This window comes from Peromyscus maniculatus, chromosome 9 (genome assembly GCF_049852395.1).
Source record: "Peromyscus maniculatus bairdii isolate BWxNUB_F1_BW_parent chromosome 9, HU_Pman_BW_mat_3.1, whole genome shotgun sequence".
Lineage (NCBI taxonomy): Eukaryota > Metazoa > Chordata > Mammalia > Rodentia > Cricetidae > Peromyscus > Peromyscus maniculatus.
The window spans coordinates 10,604,032-10,621,089 of record NC_134860.1 but is presented as its reverse complement, the minus strand read 5'-3'; the positions used below and the strand labels follow the sequence as shown (position 1 = coordinate 10,621,089).

At 48.7% G+C, this 17,058-nt stretch overlaps 1 protein-coding gene across 2 annotated transcripts; it reads left to right on the top strand.

Moving 5' to 3' along the window:
- The first annotated feature begins 4,215 nt into the window (after positions 1-4,215).
- Znf488 (zinc finger protein 488) lies at positions 4,216-16,560 on the top strand. 2 transcript variants are annotated; one of them, XM_042284311.2, is made up of 2 exons: positions 4,216-4,265; positions 12,677-16,560. In XM_042284311.2, the coding sequence occupies exon 2, from the start codon at positions 12,907-12,909 to the stop codon at positions 13,891-13,893; it is 987 nt and encodes a 328-aa protein (XP_042140245.1). In that variant the 5' UTR covers positions 4,216-4,265; positions 12,677-12,906; the 3' UTR covers positions 13,894-16,560. The 2 variants fall into 2 exon arrangements, with proteins under 2 accessions (XP_042140245.1, XP_042140244.1); XM_042284310.2 differs by lacking the exon at positions 4,216-4,265 and adding an exon at positions 7,116-8,127.
- Positions 16,561-17,058: the final 498 nt, after the last annotated feature.

The window sequence follows — 17,058 nt, the reverse complement described above, 5'->3', positions numbered from 1 at the left end:
TTTCACATCTTCACTTGGGTCAACAGTCCTCCCATCCACCCCAGGGTGTGACTTAGTCCCACTGGACCTCACAGCAGGCTTCCTTACAGAAGGTAAGACACAGAGAGGTAACAGGGTGGATACTAGGTATATCCTTTGGCCTCACAGGCACTCTCTGGAAGAATTGGCCCAAGGAGGCTGTCATTTCCAAAAGCTCACCCTTTCCCTTCCCACCTGTGCTAGCTTCTCAGACGGTTGTCCCTGGGCTAAGCAGAGGATGGAATTCTCTTTCAAAGGGAAGATTGCTGGCCTGGCTTGGGAGCTGAAACCTAGGACCATGATTTCCAAGAAGGAGAAAGGTGAGAGCTCTGTACACCAAGGGTAGCCAAAGGAGACCTGACCAGAAAGCCTCTGTCTTGTCACCAACAGATGCCTTCAGCATCCTGTGTGCACCCTGCCCAGGACACCAACAGCCTGGGGTGTTGGGCAGATGCTGGCGCAGGTGAAGAAAGTTCTCGGAGGCCAGCCAGGACTTCCTTAACCTTCTATTGACTGCACTACTGCTGTGGTTCAGCTTGCTCAGGAAGGAAAACATCCAGGCCACTCTTTCAAATCCAGTCTACATTCCCTCCCTTGACAGCCAGGAAGGGCCTAAGGGTCAGTCAGTCCAGTCTACCCAGCTCTACACCTAGACAGATGAGGCTCCTGTTGGGACAGGAAGCAATCAAATGCTTAGGGCAGCAAGAGCAAGATGCTCTGAGCAGCAGGGAGAAACCACAGCGGCATTGGCAGTCTCTGTGTAGGCCCTGGTGGGCTGCCGAGAGGGCTGAGAAGACAGTCCCTGGCAGCCAGTGGGCTGAGCAGTATCAAAGACCCATATGGGGCCAGGACAATGTACAGCACCCAGAAGCCCTACAGTGGCCTCCTTGCCTTCAGGAAGTCAGTCAGCCACACAGGGCTGTGATATGCGGTCTCATCACACTGGTCCGACCTGTTCTGTAGAAACTGGGGGTCCCTGAGTTTCTATGATGATGGTACAGTGACAAGGAAAGCAACTATTGCTCCCCAAGAGTCATTTGGAGGCTGGACTGGGCAGGCATTTGCTTGTCTGGGACAAAATGAAGGTCTTGGTGATCTGACATGGCTTCTGCCCTGTGTCTATTGGTGTTAGCTCTGCCTTGGACCTTTGCAATGATAGAAACTTCTGGAGTCCAGGCTGTAAAGATCTACTGTACTTTTGTTTTTATTTAACATATATGGTTCTTTTTAAATCACTCCTTTTGAGTTTCTTGAGATTTATTTTGCTATTCATTTTCTAATATATTTGGTTAGATTTCTAGCTCATTTATTTCCTTTTCAGTTAACATAAACTCTTTGGGTTACAAATCCCATTTCTTCTTTCATAGAATATTTAAAATTATGGTGTGTGTTGTTTTGAGTGATTTTTTTTCCTAAGACACATAATTATATGTGTGGATTAAAGCTTTCAATTTTGTGTGTGTGTGTATTTAACATTCTGTTTGCCATTTATTTCCACATTAATTGCATTTATGATCAAAGAATCATACACTGACTTGACTTGTACACTTGTATAGTACTTTTTCTTTTAAGTTTTTTTTTTTTGGAATTTATCTTAACACATGATTTGGGGGAACGCCATTGAATAGAGCTTAGTAATTGTTTTGCTGTTTAAATCTTCTAAAATTTGGCACATGTTATATTGACGTTCCTCACTGTAATAGAGGATTTGATAAAAAATACCCCTTTCTAGATATCATTTGTTTTATTTATGGATGCATACATATTTAGAATGTTTGTTGTTTTCTTGGTTAATGAAGCCTTTTCATTGGGAACGTGTTCTCTTTAGCCCTAAGAACTATTTCCGGTGTTGAAGATGATTTCTTTTGGTCTGCCCGCCATCCCTGCCCTGGGTATCATTTATAACCCCTTCTTGTTTTAATTTTGCTTGTTCTTATTAGGTCTGTGTCTTCTAAGTGTATGCAGCTCGACGAAATGAGTTTACCTGCCATTCTGAGTGTGTCGTTCAATGTCACCATTTGGACCTCCCCTGTGTGTGTGTGTGTGTGTGTGTGTGTGTGTGTGTGTGTGTGTGTGATTTAGTGTCACCATTCAGATCTCTCTCTCCCCCCACCTGTGTGTGTGTGTGTGTGTGTCCTTTAATGTCACCATTCAGATCTCTCTCTCTCCCCACCCGTGTGTGTGTGTGTGTGTGTGTGTGTGTGTGTGTAACTGGAATGGAGTATTACTAGAACCTACCCCGTTCCCATACTCTATGACACATCCCCATCAAGGAGATCACCTCCCAGGCTGCTACTAGCCAATGGCTGTTGGGCCCAGCAATCTGGAAGTGGACCCATGCTGGTAACTGGAGATTCCCTTCTGTCCTGGTCACAATGTTCTTGCAGCCAGAACCCTATTTCTTCTTCTCCAGTCCTTTTTCCTTCCCTCCTTCCCTTTCAAAGAACTTTACACATTGGTGCTGATGTGCATCACCCAGCTTAGCACGTTTTCAGCTCCTTTGCACTCCTTAGCTTTTTCACCGACACTGGTGGCTTTGCACCCCTGAAGACATCTTCATTTTGTGCCCACTCCTGAGCAGTACTGCAGGTGGACACTAATTGTAAATATGTATATTGTTTTCTAAGGCACCTGAAGATCCTACAGCCTGATGTTCATGAGCAATGTGTGGCTAGTTGACAGTCAATGTTTCCTGGGTAATCCATGCTTTGAGCTTAGTGGCTTCTAAAATGTATTTCTCTGACCTTGATGATTGCCTGTGTGGGTGCTTGGAGCTCTGGTCAAGTGCCTAATTTTTATTCTCCTTTCTATTAACAAATAAAATGTGCTGTGGGAACATCACTGTGGTGGTTTAAATAAGAATGACTCATATATGTGAATGCTTAGTCACCAGGGAGTAGAACTATTTGAAAGTATTAGAAGGATTAGGAGGTGTGGCCTTGTTGGAGGAAGTATGTCTTTGGGGGTGGGCTTTGAGATTTCAAAAGCCCATGCCAAGCTCAGAGCCTATCTCTCTGCCTGAGGACCAGGATGTAGCTCTCAGCTACTGCTCCCGCACCTGCCTGCATGCCACCATGCTCCCCTCTATGATAATAATGGGCTAAACCTCTGAAACTATAAGAAAGCCCCCAACTAAATGTTTTCCTTTGTAAGCATGGCCGTGGTTACGATGTCTCTTCACAGCAATAAATCATTGACTAAGCCCCATGATTCTGAGGGATGTGCAGCTCCAACCTTACCCACCTCCCATTTACTTTGGTAACAGACTCCCCAAACCCGGGGACAGGCTCCAGAGAGTCCTCTGTTTATCTCTGTGCGTCCTGGATCCCCATTGGCCTCAGAACAATTGTATCAATGAATGAGTGAGAGAAGCAGATGGGGAGCTGGGTGGGTTTTCTTTTCAGCCCAGAAGGAGTCTCCTTTCCCTACCCACTTCCAGATGATTAGCAAGCAGCGAGGTTCAAACAGTAGCGCCCACCCACACACAAGAGTGTTGCAACTGCCCGAGTACCACCCGGCCTCCGCTCTACCCCATCTTCCCTGAAAAATCCCTGGTCCTGCAGGACATGGCCTTGTGGACACCCATTCTCAGCCATCTCGCTCACAGGGACCCTCACTCTGCCTCACTCTACCCTCCTTCCAGGGTAGTTATTTAGAGGACACCTGCTGATTGATGACAGGCAGGGACCTTACTGCCATCCACAACTTGGAAAGGCAGGGAGGCAGCTGGTCCTCCAGTGAAGGCCAGGAGGGCCCTGTGAAACCGCAGCTGCCGCTCAGGCTACTTTCCTGGAGGTTAGGGGAAAGCGATTTGAGCGCAGACAGGGGTCCTTGGGCATCTCAGGCAGCCTGTACGCCACCAAACTGCCACCGCGGTCAGGGCCAGAAGGGTTCAAGAGCCCAGACGTTGAAGTGCACTGTGCAACAGCTCAGAGGTGACAGAAGACATCACTTCCAAACACAGCAGGACTGAGCCTGGAGCTCCTGGCTGCCAGTCAGGCTCCGGAGCCTGCGGGCGAGGTGGGAGCCGTCGGCTCGGCAGAGTGGAGCTTGGGTCTAGGTCCCTGGTGCCTCCTCAGCCTAGAAGGGCCAGGGGTGGGGACCCTGTGGGCTAGGGACCTGAAGGTCCCGCCCCCGAGGCGGGGCCTGGACTCCCGTGGGCTCCTTCCGCAGCCAAGTTCAGCCGCGCAGGCTAGCCGCCCAGCAGCTGGTACCCGCCGGCCTCGCTGATGCTGCGGAGAGCCCAGGTGAGACGCGCCCCGCGGTCCTACTGGGTAGACTGGCGAGCAGGAGAGGGAGACAGATGCTTCTCCTTCCTGTGGCCTTTTCCCGGGCAGAATTCTCAAGTCTGCCTTAGCTCTGAGGGCGGGATTTCCCTCCCCCCTGTGGCCAGCTCCTACATCTTTCTCCAGTCCAGTCCACTCTCTGGGGGCCCATCCTCTTGTCTCTTCCCAAGCCTCTCTCCTCTCACTTTCTTTTTCTTGTAGGGATCATCTTTAATGGCGATTCCTTCTTGCACTCCCGTTTTCTTTCCTTTTTTTTTTTTTTAATCTTCTCTTCCTCCTCTTTTTTTCTCGCTGCTCCCACTTCTTTTTTGCATACAATTCTGTCTGGTTTTTCTCCTAGACTGACTTGTGTGTCTGTCTACGTGTGTGTGTGTGTGTGTGTGTGTGTGTGTGTGTGTGTGTGTGATCCCTATACTCTATTATTCTCAACAGGGCTTGTGCTGAGTGCCATGGTAAGAACCATGACCAGATCGATCCCAGATGTGTTCTCCAACAAATATTTACAAAGATCTGGAAATGTAACTCAATGCCTGTTGTGGAAAAATACATAAATGTCCGAGTTTTCCGGGTGAACAGAAAGAAAATACCTGGTTTTGATGAGATGCTGCGTCCCTGTCTTGACATCATTTTCTTCTCTAATAGGTACAGACAGCACACCAAGAAAGCCGATCCTTGGAATAGCATTTAGGGGACAGCTCCAACCATGCGTGCATTCTGGGCAAGCTGTGCTGTCAGGTTCTGGGGCACAGAGGGGGTGGTGTTCCAGGCTGGATTGTAGGAAGACAATGGGAGCTCAGGGCTGGGTATGTTTTTGTCTACATGAGGTTGAAGAACAAATATTTCATGTTACCCTCAAAGATTACCTTAGATACATTCTAAAGAGAAGAAATCTAGGAAAGCCAGCCTGCTTAAATTGTTAGGGAACCAGGTACAGCAGGTCTACTGATGTTTATTGCTTTGTTAAAGATTTAGTCTTGACAAAGACACAATTTCATGTTTAGTGATATTTATGATCTGTCTTTATATTTAAAAGCACATACAAAACACACACTAACTTGCTTGTTTTCGAAGATGTTAATCATCAATTAAAGTTTGCAGCCTTGTCTTCTTTGGAACAATTTAAATTGACCTTGTAGTTTATTGTGCCTTTAATGATAATTCCGCCAGCTTAACTTGTCACGGATGCAGAAAAGGAAGCTTGTCAATAAGTGAGCAGAAGTAGCATCTGGTCAATGAGGGTTGCGGTGTGGTTAGTTGAAGAGTTTGCAATGCTTTAGTAAGGAATTCTGAACGGTTAATACGCATGTGCTGGGAGCTGGGGTTTGGAGACTGTGCTCTGCACCGGAGAGCTCAATTGTCCTGTGAGTCATCCAAACACTGGCTCCAGTGAGTCAGAACCGGTAATGGCGCTGCTCAAAGGGATGCTTCTCAGCTGATTTAGAATTGCATGGCAGTTTTGTTTGGCAGATTTCTTCTTCAGAAATCCAGGAGCTGGTGGCTCATATTTAAAACAGATAAGCCGCTAAAAAAGTATACGAAGCAAAGTCTTGAGTTTCAATGTTTTAAATTTTATTCGCCTTCATTACACAGTCTGTATCTTTATAAAAATGTCACAGCCCTTCTCTCTTTAGATGATGCTACTGCTTGAGTATAAAAGGGTCTCTGTTGAACAGTCTGGTAGATAAGCCAGGTACTTTATCCTGTAAATGCTGCCCTGGAGGTGAAACCCTGGCTAGGGTGGGGCACCTGCTCTTCCTTTCTGATAGTACCAAGAACAAGAGCTTCCTTTATTGAGATGTTACACACACCCCTGTTTAGTCCAATTAGAAGCACCCTGAACTAAAAATCACTATTCCAGTTTTATTTATAATGTGATTAACATCCTGAGTGGTTGTCCTGGGTTATGCGCCTAGTGAGTGGCTAGGCTGAAATTGCAATGCAAGCTATGTCTTGGAATCTGAGTCCTTGGGGCCAATTCAACCCCACAGGTTCTAGCAGAAATATCATCCCAGATAACACTACTTATTGGCTGGTTAATGATGCTTATTGGATCATGGCTTCTTGCTCTAGTGTCCTGGCCATCTTTGGCCATAGCTAACCCTGAATTCACCTAGTAGAGCCCCTATGAAGCACTGTTTTTGCCCTCTGAGTTCATTGGCTCTGTTTCTGAAAATTCCTGGGGATGGAAGGGTGAGGATATGTCATCTACCTTTATGTGGGTCCACATGGCCAAGCTGGGTTAGTACTAACTGTAGCCTTACTGTAGTCCTGGGAACCGGCTTTGCTTGCATTCAAACAGCTTTGGTCTAGAAGACTGGAGCTTTAGCTGGACATGAAACCTCTAGGAACTGGTTAGGACACCCTCTTAAAAGCTCTGCTTCTCTACGAAAGCCTGGAAAGCTTTTATGTTTCCAATGTTTCTAATATTCCAGAACTAGGAGATGCCTAGAAATATGAACATTCCCCACAGAAAAACTCAAGTGGTTATCATTCTTATACAGAAGGTGTTAATGCATGATTATATTCTGGAATCTTCCAAAAGGGTCTGGGAAAACTTCAGAGACTAGGGATGCGAAAAGACTAGATACACTGGGAGTGTTTTATGCCTTGTTTTGTTTTAACTGAGAAGAAAAGCAAATACAGGATACAATCTAGCAGGTATTATGGTGTCATGGAGCAGAACTTGATTCTGAACTGCAACTCAGATCCACAGGAATTGATACAGTGTTAAGAGAACTTCAGAACTCTGTGGCATCCATTTGTTTAATAAGATCTTATTGTCTGTATACAGGAAAAAAAGGAAAGAAATGACCTGGCTACTTGATTATTCATTTAGCACCACTGCGTGCTTGTTCTTTGAGTTCACAAGTCATGGAAAGTTGGCCATGAGGTGACTGTCCCTTTGTGATAAGCATGACAACAGTTTGTCTTCAAACTGAGTGCTGAGCCAGGTTCCTTGGCACTTTAGACATGCTGATCTAACCAATCTTTAGGACAATACAGTGAGATGAAGTACCCAAATGCTCCCTTTTACAGATAGGAAAATAGAGGTACTAGTGTGGATAATGGCAAAGAATGATGGAATCCAGGTCTTCGGTCCCTAGAACCCATACACTTGACCTTTATGATGTGAATGTGGGGCTCCATTCACTGGAACAGCAAGGGTGAATGGGAGAATGTAACCAGAGCCTCTTAGACATTGGAATGATGAGTCTATAGTTTGTATTCAAGCAGGAATAACAAGACTAGAAATAGATTGATCTCTCCGAATGTAGCACTTGCTGTGTTGATCAACAGCAGTACCCTGACAGGAGCTACAGGGAGAAGTATCTGCTATGGCAGGGAAGAGGGGCCATGGTAAGATGTCTATCTTGTTGATTGGAGGATCCTGGTGTCAGAAAGCACTCCGGATGATAGGATCATCACATGATCTGAGGTCTCTGAGGATGGTGGGAGGGTCTTGGAATTTCTTCTATTTTTTTTTTTTTCAGATAGAAGAACATGGAGTAGTTCTGAACCACGTTTGTGCAATTCAGAGGGGTGCCTTGTGGTGAAAAGAGCCAAGGATGATAAGAAAAGCCTTTTAGTGGAACACATACAATGATGGAGTGACAAGGACCCACAAAGAGAGTCAGGATGGAGAGCCCAGGATGAACTGAGGCCATTGAGGACAGCCCAGAACAACAAAGAGTCTTTTCATGTGGGGACCAGAGCAAGGAACAAGGACTGCACAGATCCATCACTGCCTAGGGCAGCTGGTGTCTGTGGGAGGAGAAAGGGGAAGGGGCAGTTCCAGTTTGCCCAGAAAACAGCTGCACAGGGGGTGAGTCCACAGGCACACAGGGTGGTGGGGGTGCAGGTGAGAAGGAAAAAGTGCTGTGTGCTGTGTGATTGGTCGGCTTCTGACCCACAGAACTCTGTGTTTGGGATGTGGAGTGGCTTGGAGAGGAGCTCCCACATCTGTGGTGGCCATCTGGGGGGCCCAGGGATGAGGGATGTAGATGCAGCGGGATGAGACCTGGAAGCCTAACTTTGGCCCTGGGAAAGATGCTGGTGTTTAAAGGGAGGGCTGTGAGTCCCTACAGAGTGCACAGAGGCAGCAGCGTTTCTGTAGGAGCAAGCCATAGCAGCCTCACACTACATTCCATCTTGAGAGGCTTCCATCTGGCAGTTTTCATGGAGGATAGACGTGGGAGTAGGACCTGAGATGGGCCTTATAGGAAATCCCATGCACTTGCCTGATCGATTAACCCCAAGCAATGCTGATTTAAGAGCCAGAGGTAGTCTCAGGCCATGATTCCACATGTACACATACACATGCACACAACCATATACAAAGACACATACAGACAAATGCACACTCTAGTACTTGTACACTCTCCTATAAGCACACACACATAAGTCACACATATATACATACTCTTCTTTGTACTGTCCTCTGCTTAGTTATTAGTTTGCTTTTGTCTGCTCCATTTCTCCTTTCTCTTTCTCCTCATTATCATTTATTCATTTCCCCTTTTCTCCCCCGCCTTATTAAGGATTGGGCTGATGGCTTTGATAGGGCATATGGTTGGATAGGCTATCTAATTCAATAGCTGGCATTCTCCAGATTCACCATGGTGTCAAATGCTGCCCTGTGGAGTTGAGCAAAATGACATGGGGATAGGTTGGCAATAAATGTTGGGTTGAGAAACACAATGCACTACATAGGTTTTGTGAAAATTAAGTGAAATCAAATGCACAGAGTTGTTTGTCTATACATACTTAAACAGAAGATTATCACCACTTTACTTTTTATATAATGAAGCATCCTGGTGACCAGCTTTCTGCCCTGCATGTCCCTGAGAAGAGGGTGGTCACATCTTCTTGCATGTCACTGTAAGTTCTGGTTCCTGGGATGAGCTGTCCCTGGTTGGACAATGCTGCCTGGACCATGAAGGGGCATCATGGGGCCTCTGCAGAGCTGGAAGTGAGTGCAGTGAGATCAGGGAATTTTGAGGCAGGTTCTTGAACATCCTTGGGTATAACATTATCTGGATCCAGCTGACTCTCGAGAAGTATCTGCGATTAGAGAAGAGACAGAACTTGTGTGTTTTAGTGTATTGTGGGAGTGTTCGTATAAATGTGTATGAACATGTTTGTGGGAGCATATGTGTATTAGTGTGTGTTTGTGTGAAAGTATATGTGTATTTGTGTGTTTGTGTGTGTGTAAAGTGTGTTTGTGTGTGCGAATGTGCCTGTGTGACTGTGTATGTGCATCTGTGTGAGCTCATGGAATAGAAACTCACTGGTGGGGATTCAAACAGACCTGCTATTTTTTGATTGAGAAAGAGAGGAGCAATTTATCCAATTAGTTACATCTGGGAGATCAGGGCTGAACTGTGGGGATGTTTTTAGCCCATTTCATAGTAGAAACCTGGGGCTTTGAGGGGCTGGCTGCTTTGCCCAGGGTTATCCTGTGGCTGTTGTCGCCTCTGCACTCAAAACACTGGGCAATATGATGTCTGATGCTGGAAGCAGCCCCCCTGAAGCTGTGGTCTAGAAAGGATGTTGAGGTGATCCATTTTGTCCCATCAGCACACAGTATGATGAGGGACCTGGGGACCCAGAACCACACAGAGGAGGGGACTGTTGTTTTTTTTTTTTTTTTTTTTTTTTTTTTGCCATAGCAGCTGTTCAAAAGCTTTCGTCAGAGGAGACAGAGTCGAGGCTCCCCTTTCCTGCACTTGGGGTACTTCTATATTTTAACTCCCTCAAAAAGCTGATGCTGGTTGAATCTCTCTGGGGAACTTCTGAAGGAAAGGGGCAGGTGGGAGATGCATGTGCTGTGTGCTCCCTGCACAGGGAGGCGGAAGGCAGCGAGATGATGCAGCTGCCCAAGAAGCCTGAGTCCTAGTGAGGATGGAGCTTAGTCACTTCTGGGTCCCTCTGGCTCAGGGTAAGTTCTTCCAGTGGTGACAACTCTAGACTGCTGGTCGGGTCAGCACTGTGGTTCTGCCAGCACTGGCGAAGGAGACGGCTAGGTTCTGTGTCCTGGTTTTAGAACCAGATGGCTGGGCCAATGGGGAGAGGGGAGTGCTGACGGCCACCCTCAGAGAGCCGATGACATTGCTTCTACGCGCTTCCCCCATAGTGTGCTGTTCCCGCCAAACCCCGGCACCTCCAGGCACAGTCAGGAGCCGCTTCACCGGCGGATACCCAATGGTTTGGGACGAGTAGACAGCTGACATGGGTAGAGGGGAAGTGAGTGGGTTGAGGTGTAGGACGAGTCAAGCGTGAGTGTGTCTGGTGAGTGGCGAGCCGGGAGACTCAAGCTCTAGACAGGAACAAGGCCAGGTGGAGAGTGGACTGTGCCTCAGGGGGACGCAAGGGCCAGACACAGCCCACACCCACCCTGCGCCTACAGAAGCCCCCGTGTCTGTCCCTCTCAGTACCCGAAGTGGCCCAGCACACCTGACAACAAGAATTAAAATCAGCCTGCCAACCAGCAAGCAAAACTGTTAATGTGGGTGCAAACACATTAGAGTTGTCAGGGAAGGCAAGCTGGCAGGTGACACTGTTTATATATATTCTGCTGGTACGGTAGTGGCTGCCCCCCCCCCCCCCCCCATGCAGGGATGATTCTGAGCCGCTGGTGCCACCGGGCCGTAGCGTGTGTGTGTGTGTGTGTGTGTGTGTGTGTGTGTGTGTGTGTGTGTGTGTTTGCTCACACGTGTGCACATGTGAGTGTGTGTTGTGTTGACATCCTCCCTGAGAGTCCTGGAGGCAAGCCCTCAGAGTTGGGTGGGGTTGTCACTTCTAGACAGTCACGGTGCTTTGGATAGAAGTAGCAAACATCAGCTTTGGCCAGCTCAGAGAAGGAGTTCATTAGGATGTGGGGCAGAGTAGGTCCCACCCTCAGAAGGAAGGCTGGAGACCTGGGCTGGAGAGAGACAGGGACTGAGTAGTGCTGGAGAACCCTGGTAGCAGGAACACACTGGAAACTAGACTTGACTGGGAAGATGGTGAGTACAAAAATGATCAGATGTTTGCTCTATTGTCCCGAGAAGCAATAATCTTCCCTTCCTTTTAGCTGGTTTAGGAACCTTTTGGTCCAGATAGTTCCTTCTGATTGCTTGCTGTATGACTTACCTAGGTGCCCTCTGGGGGTAGACAGTGGCAAAGGCTCTTTCTTCTGGGCCTAAGACATCAGCAGAGTAGAAATGACACCCATCCTGCCCAGGCTGTCCCTAGAGCTGCAGCTGGACAATATGATGACTAAGGCAGGGGAGGGCAGGGTGCTGATGGAGGCCGTTCCTTTGCTTGATGGGCTTGATAGGGACCCTCAGATCTGCACACGAGGGGAGATCTGCAGCTCTCAAAGGAAACGGTGCTGAGTTATAATCTCCATTGGGAGCAAAAAGCCACTTCTAAGCATGTGTTTGGTGGTTAGCTCCCACAGTGTGGGAAGAACGTCCATGAGACCCTGCCCTGGCATTCCTCGGGACTCTGGGGCTTTAGTCCTCGGCTGCTGCGCCCCACTGTGCTACCCACTGTGGCTCCCTTCCACTTGCACTGTGACCCTGCGACAGCTTTCCTTTTGTGACTCAGAGGACGGGCAGATCTAGGTGAGGGGAAAGGGAGGTCTCCATGGAGCAGTCCCGAAGCTTCACAACAAACGCCCACCCTTCTCCCCCCTGTCCCTGGCTTGTCTATCAAGCCCCTGACTCCCAAAGGACTCCACAAAAAGCACTCCCTATCAGGGATTGGAGCAGGGGGAAAAGTGCATAAAGCTAAGCAGTGGCCACTGGGTGGTCTCAGCCGGACTAGGGTCCACAGGGAAAGGCGGCCTGACCGTGCAAGGCTTGGGTGGGAGTAGGGAAAGCGGGGATAAGGGATCCAAGATTGGTCCGGAGGAATCAACACAAGTGGAAGCAGGCTGGAGTTGTGATGTGGCGAAAGGGGCTGCTAGTGCCGGAAACAGGGAAGGAAAGGCATGCCACAGGGGCCAAGTAATGGATCCATGAACCTTCCAAATGCCTCCCCCTGATGCTGTGGCTTCCCCCAGGCTCTGGACCAGTCAAGGCCGGACAGAGCTCCTGGAGCAGGAGCTGATGCTACCTTCTTCTTGACTGCAGGGTCAGCGTGTGGGCAGGTGTCCAGGATCTCCTGTTTTCTGCCTCACAGCAGGGCTCCCTTCCTTACCTCTTCAGCTTCCATGGTTCTGAGCTAGGTTTGTTAACCACAGTAGCTGTTTCTGTGGCTTCCCTGCCTTTCCCTGCACAGGGCCGTGGCACATTCATCTGCTGCCAGTGCTCCAGCGCTCTTTCTGGCAGACACCTACTGCTCGAGTCTAAACTATCTGAGCTCATCCTTTCTCTCTTTCTCCTCAGATGATCCTGCTCCCACTTCACAGACAGCGAAGAAAAGCCGGAAAAAGTGGGCCTGGCTGGTGTCAGCCTACACGGGACACTGAATGACCAGTGTTGCTCACTGTTGCTCCCTTTTTCTTCAGAGAGTGGTCAAAGGCATCCAGTCCAGGCTTCACTGGGGACTTTGCAGTCTCATAGCTCCTCCTGGGGGTAGAGACTGGTCCTTTGGACCTCCAAAGCCCTCTAGATGAATGGCTTCTGGAACATCCACCTTGCTTAGCCTGTCAGGCCTTGCTGATCACATGGCTGAGGGCAAAGGGGCTTCTCTGAGTCCTTCAGCTGAGAAAAGATGGAGGCTCGTGGCGCCCGAGCAGGTCCAGTCAGGGCTGCTCAGGAAGACAAACCTGGACTCTGGAGCTGCTGCAGGTAAGGGTGGCCAAGATGTGACCTGTTCTGAACTGAGTCTGTCGACAGCATTGAACAAGCCTCAACTGGACAGGCCTCTGGCCTGTAAGGCATGCAAAGAGCTGCCATGTCTCCAGGAGAGGCCAGGGGATATTCAGGCCCAGAAGAGGGAGCCAGAGAACCCAGAAGGCCAGCTCGGCACTCAGCAGCCACTCTTGGATCTCCCCAGAGCCTCAGTTGATGGCACAGTGTGGTCAGTATGGCCGGGTGCAGGCCGGAGTGAGCAGAGAAGTGCTTTCAGCAAGCCGGCCAAGCGCCCAGCAGAGAAACACAGGCGCTCCCACATGTTTCTGGCTAGTGGAAATGCAGAGGGCCCATGGGAGCTATCAGGACTCATCACCACTGTGGACATCCCTTGTTGGGCTCAGCTGTCAACTTTCAAGGTCATGGGTGATTTCTGGAGATTACACACGTTGTCACAGAACATTCTGCTCTGCAATGCTTTCCAGGGGGCTCCCACACCGTGGCTGGATCACACCCAGGTGCAAGTACCCACATCCTCCCCACCTTCTGCCACAGCCTCTCGGGCTCTCTTGCCACCCACACTCTCCTCCCCGGGCTTGTCCACCCAGAACTGGTGTGCAAAGTGCAACCTTGCCTTTCGTCTGACGGCTGACCTGGTCTTCCACATGCGGTCCCATCACAAAAGGGAGCACGTAGGCCCTGATCCACATTCTAAGAAACGGAGAGAGGAAGTCCTCACTTGCCCCATTTGCCATGAGTACTTCCGGGAGCGCCACCATCTTTCCAGGCATATGACCTCACACAGTTAGTAGGTGACTAAGGAAAAAGCCGATGGCCATCGTGTCTGGTGCTCAGTGGTGAGGCACAAGTGATTCCTGGCCTTTGTTGACAAGGTTGTCTCAGGTGTCTTCAAGGTTGTTCCCTTTGCTTCCCAGAGATGAACAGCTCAGTTATAATTTGTCATGTCCTAGCCCCTGTGATGTGTTTTCCTGGAAATTCATGCATTAAAATGGTGAGCTTCGCTCATGGGATAAGGGGACCCATGACCCTGGGAACGGGGCTGTTCCTGGCTCTGTTCCTAGTGCCCTGCATGGAAGCATGTGAGCACAAGATGTTGGCTTTGCTGGTAAGGAAGCCTGCATTCAAGGTGGGCTCTCTTACCTAAGAGCCACAACCTTGGACATGTTCCTTTAACTTGCTGACCCTCAGTTTTCTCATTTTAAAATTGTGGTTAATGAATGCCATCAGTCTTGAGGAAGGTGTGTGGTAAGTGGCCAGCTCATTTTCCTGGTAGAATGTGAGCACTAAGCATATCAAGTTCATAGTCACTGCTTGAGCTAGTCAGCTACAATATTTGTGAAATCTCAGGGGTGAACAAGTACTGGGTTTCTCTGCCATGAGTCTGCAGCAAGGCTGAGGATGAGCTTGGCTTGGTAGACATAGCTCAGGCTGCATTCAAATCTATGTCCTTTTCCTGCTGGGTCAATACTCTGGACACAGTGAAGCTGGGAGCAGAGATGGCAGCCGAAATGCTCAGTTAGATTCCCGGCCTCCGCCTGGGTCACAAGCCTAACCTTCTCTGGGACAACCTACATCCGGTCCTGAAGGGACTAAGTGGAAAAGCGGCCTGGCTGAAACCCTAATGACAGAGTGGGGGCAGCAATCAACCCTCCTGTTCTCCGGGTCTTTGCACTGTGAATATGGGAGAAGAGGAAAACAGACATGCATCATTCATTCTGCATGACTCCCAGGTGCCATCCTTCCTTGTGATCCTGAGCTGGGCAGGAAAGAACAACTGGAGGGAACTAAGAATGAGGTCCCCAGCAGGCACTTTACCTCTGGTCATCCCCCCCCTCCAACACTGGAGGACATAGGCAGTGAATTCTCATACTACTGCAGAAGAATTTCAACTTGAGAAGGTTACTGACTTTCCCAAGGCCACTACTCCAGAGTATTGATGGAAGAACAAAATCCAGTGACCCTCAGATCTGAGCTAATGTCTCTTCCAGCCTGCTGCATGTCTGTTTAGCTAGCATGGTCACGGAGCATACTGCATGACTCAAGAATTGGAACTTAGAGGCCGGCCTAGTCTCCTCATGTCCATTTCAACTTAACCTTGCTACTTGTGCGCAGATTCGCACACACATACACATGCACACACATACAGACACAGACACATGCATACACACACAGACACACACATGCATACACACACAGACACACACACAAACACAGACACACACCCATGCACACTCACACACACAGACACACATGCACACTCACACACACAGACACACACCCATGCACACTCACACACACAGACACAGACACCCATGCACACTCACACACACAGACACACACACACAGACACACATGCACACTCACACACACAGACACACACAGACACAGACACCCATGCACACTCACACACACAGACACACACACAGACACACATGCACACTCACACACACAGACACACACAGACACAGACACACATGCACACTCACACACACAGACACAGACACACATGCACACTCACACACAGACACACACAGACACAGACACCCATGCACACTCACACACACAGACACCCATGCACACTCACACACACTCACTCACACACACACACACACACACACACACACACACACACACACACACCACTCTTCTCTTGAGCACCTTTCTCCATCCTGTACACTAGGCAGTGTAGAGATTTGTCCTGGTCACTGGAGCACTCATCACTGGAGTGAAAGCAGGCTCTGCTGTTTGTTCCTGCTGTATTCCCATCGTCTGGAACAAAGCAGGCATACAGTAGGCACTCAACACCTATCTGCTGAAAGAAATTACAAGTTACCAAATGAAGGATCTGCCTGACTCTGGCCTTGCTCCTGACAACTCTTGAGTTGGCAAGGAGAGCAGGAGGTGGCATCTGTCAAAAGCAGGTTCACGCTTATTTCCGGCGCAGTGGATTGACCTGTGATTTCTATGCCATCTCTCTGAAAGGGGATGCTTCTGTCATGAGGTGCAGATGATGCTCGGATCTGATGCCGGCACAGCTGTGTGGCAGCCCTTCAGATTTACAAGCTCAAAGATGTTTGGGCGTCCATGACTTAGAATTTGTTAGTGACACAGTTCCTCAGAATAAGCATGCTGGGCTGTCAGGCTTCCTCTGGAAGTCAACTCCCCTCTCCTGTCTTCCTCTCTCACGTCACTTGTTCCTCCTGGAGAGGCCACTTTAAACCGTGACTTCCTGAGTTATCTCTTTCATAAAAAAAAAAAATAGCCTGGATATTTTCATTCCTCAAAATTCATTTGAAGATTCTGAAGTGCCAGCTCCCCGTTTTCTTTCTGAAGACATGGCTAAAAACAACCACCTCTGAAGTAGGAGGTGGTCCTCACATAAGGCATTCCGTCCACTGATACCTGTCCCTCTTTTACTGTCCAGAACTGTGAACAATAAATTCCTGTTGTCTATAAGCCACCCAGTCTATGGCATTTTGTTATAGTAGCCTGAACAGACCAGGCAGCCGCCTTCTATACACAGTTCAGTTACTGCTTCTAGGGGTGTAGGGATGACTCAGTGGTTAACAGTGCTTGCTGATCTTCCAGCGGACCCAAAGTGGGTTACCCCACCAATGCCGAGTGCCACAACTGCCCTGAACTCCAGCTGCAGGGAATCTGGTGCCCTCTTGTGGCCTCAGGGGTGCCCGCATACATGTGGCACAACCACTTCTACATCTATAAATAAAAATAAAAATAATTCTTGGAAAAACTAAGGCTTCTAAGAAGTCCTCAGGGGCCAGGGATTATGACTCAGTAGTAGGGTGCTTGCCTAGCATGTGTGAGACACAGGTTCAGTCTCCAGCACTGCCCAGAATTTAAAAAAAGAATTTGAAAATGAGGCTGAAGAAGGCCATGCTGAATTCAGATCAACTTACTAGACAATTACCAACAACTCATATCCGGAGCGCTTA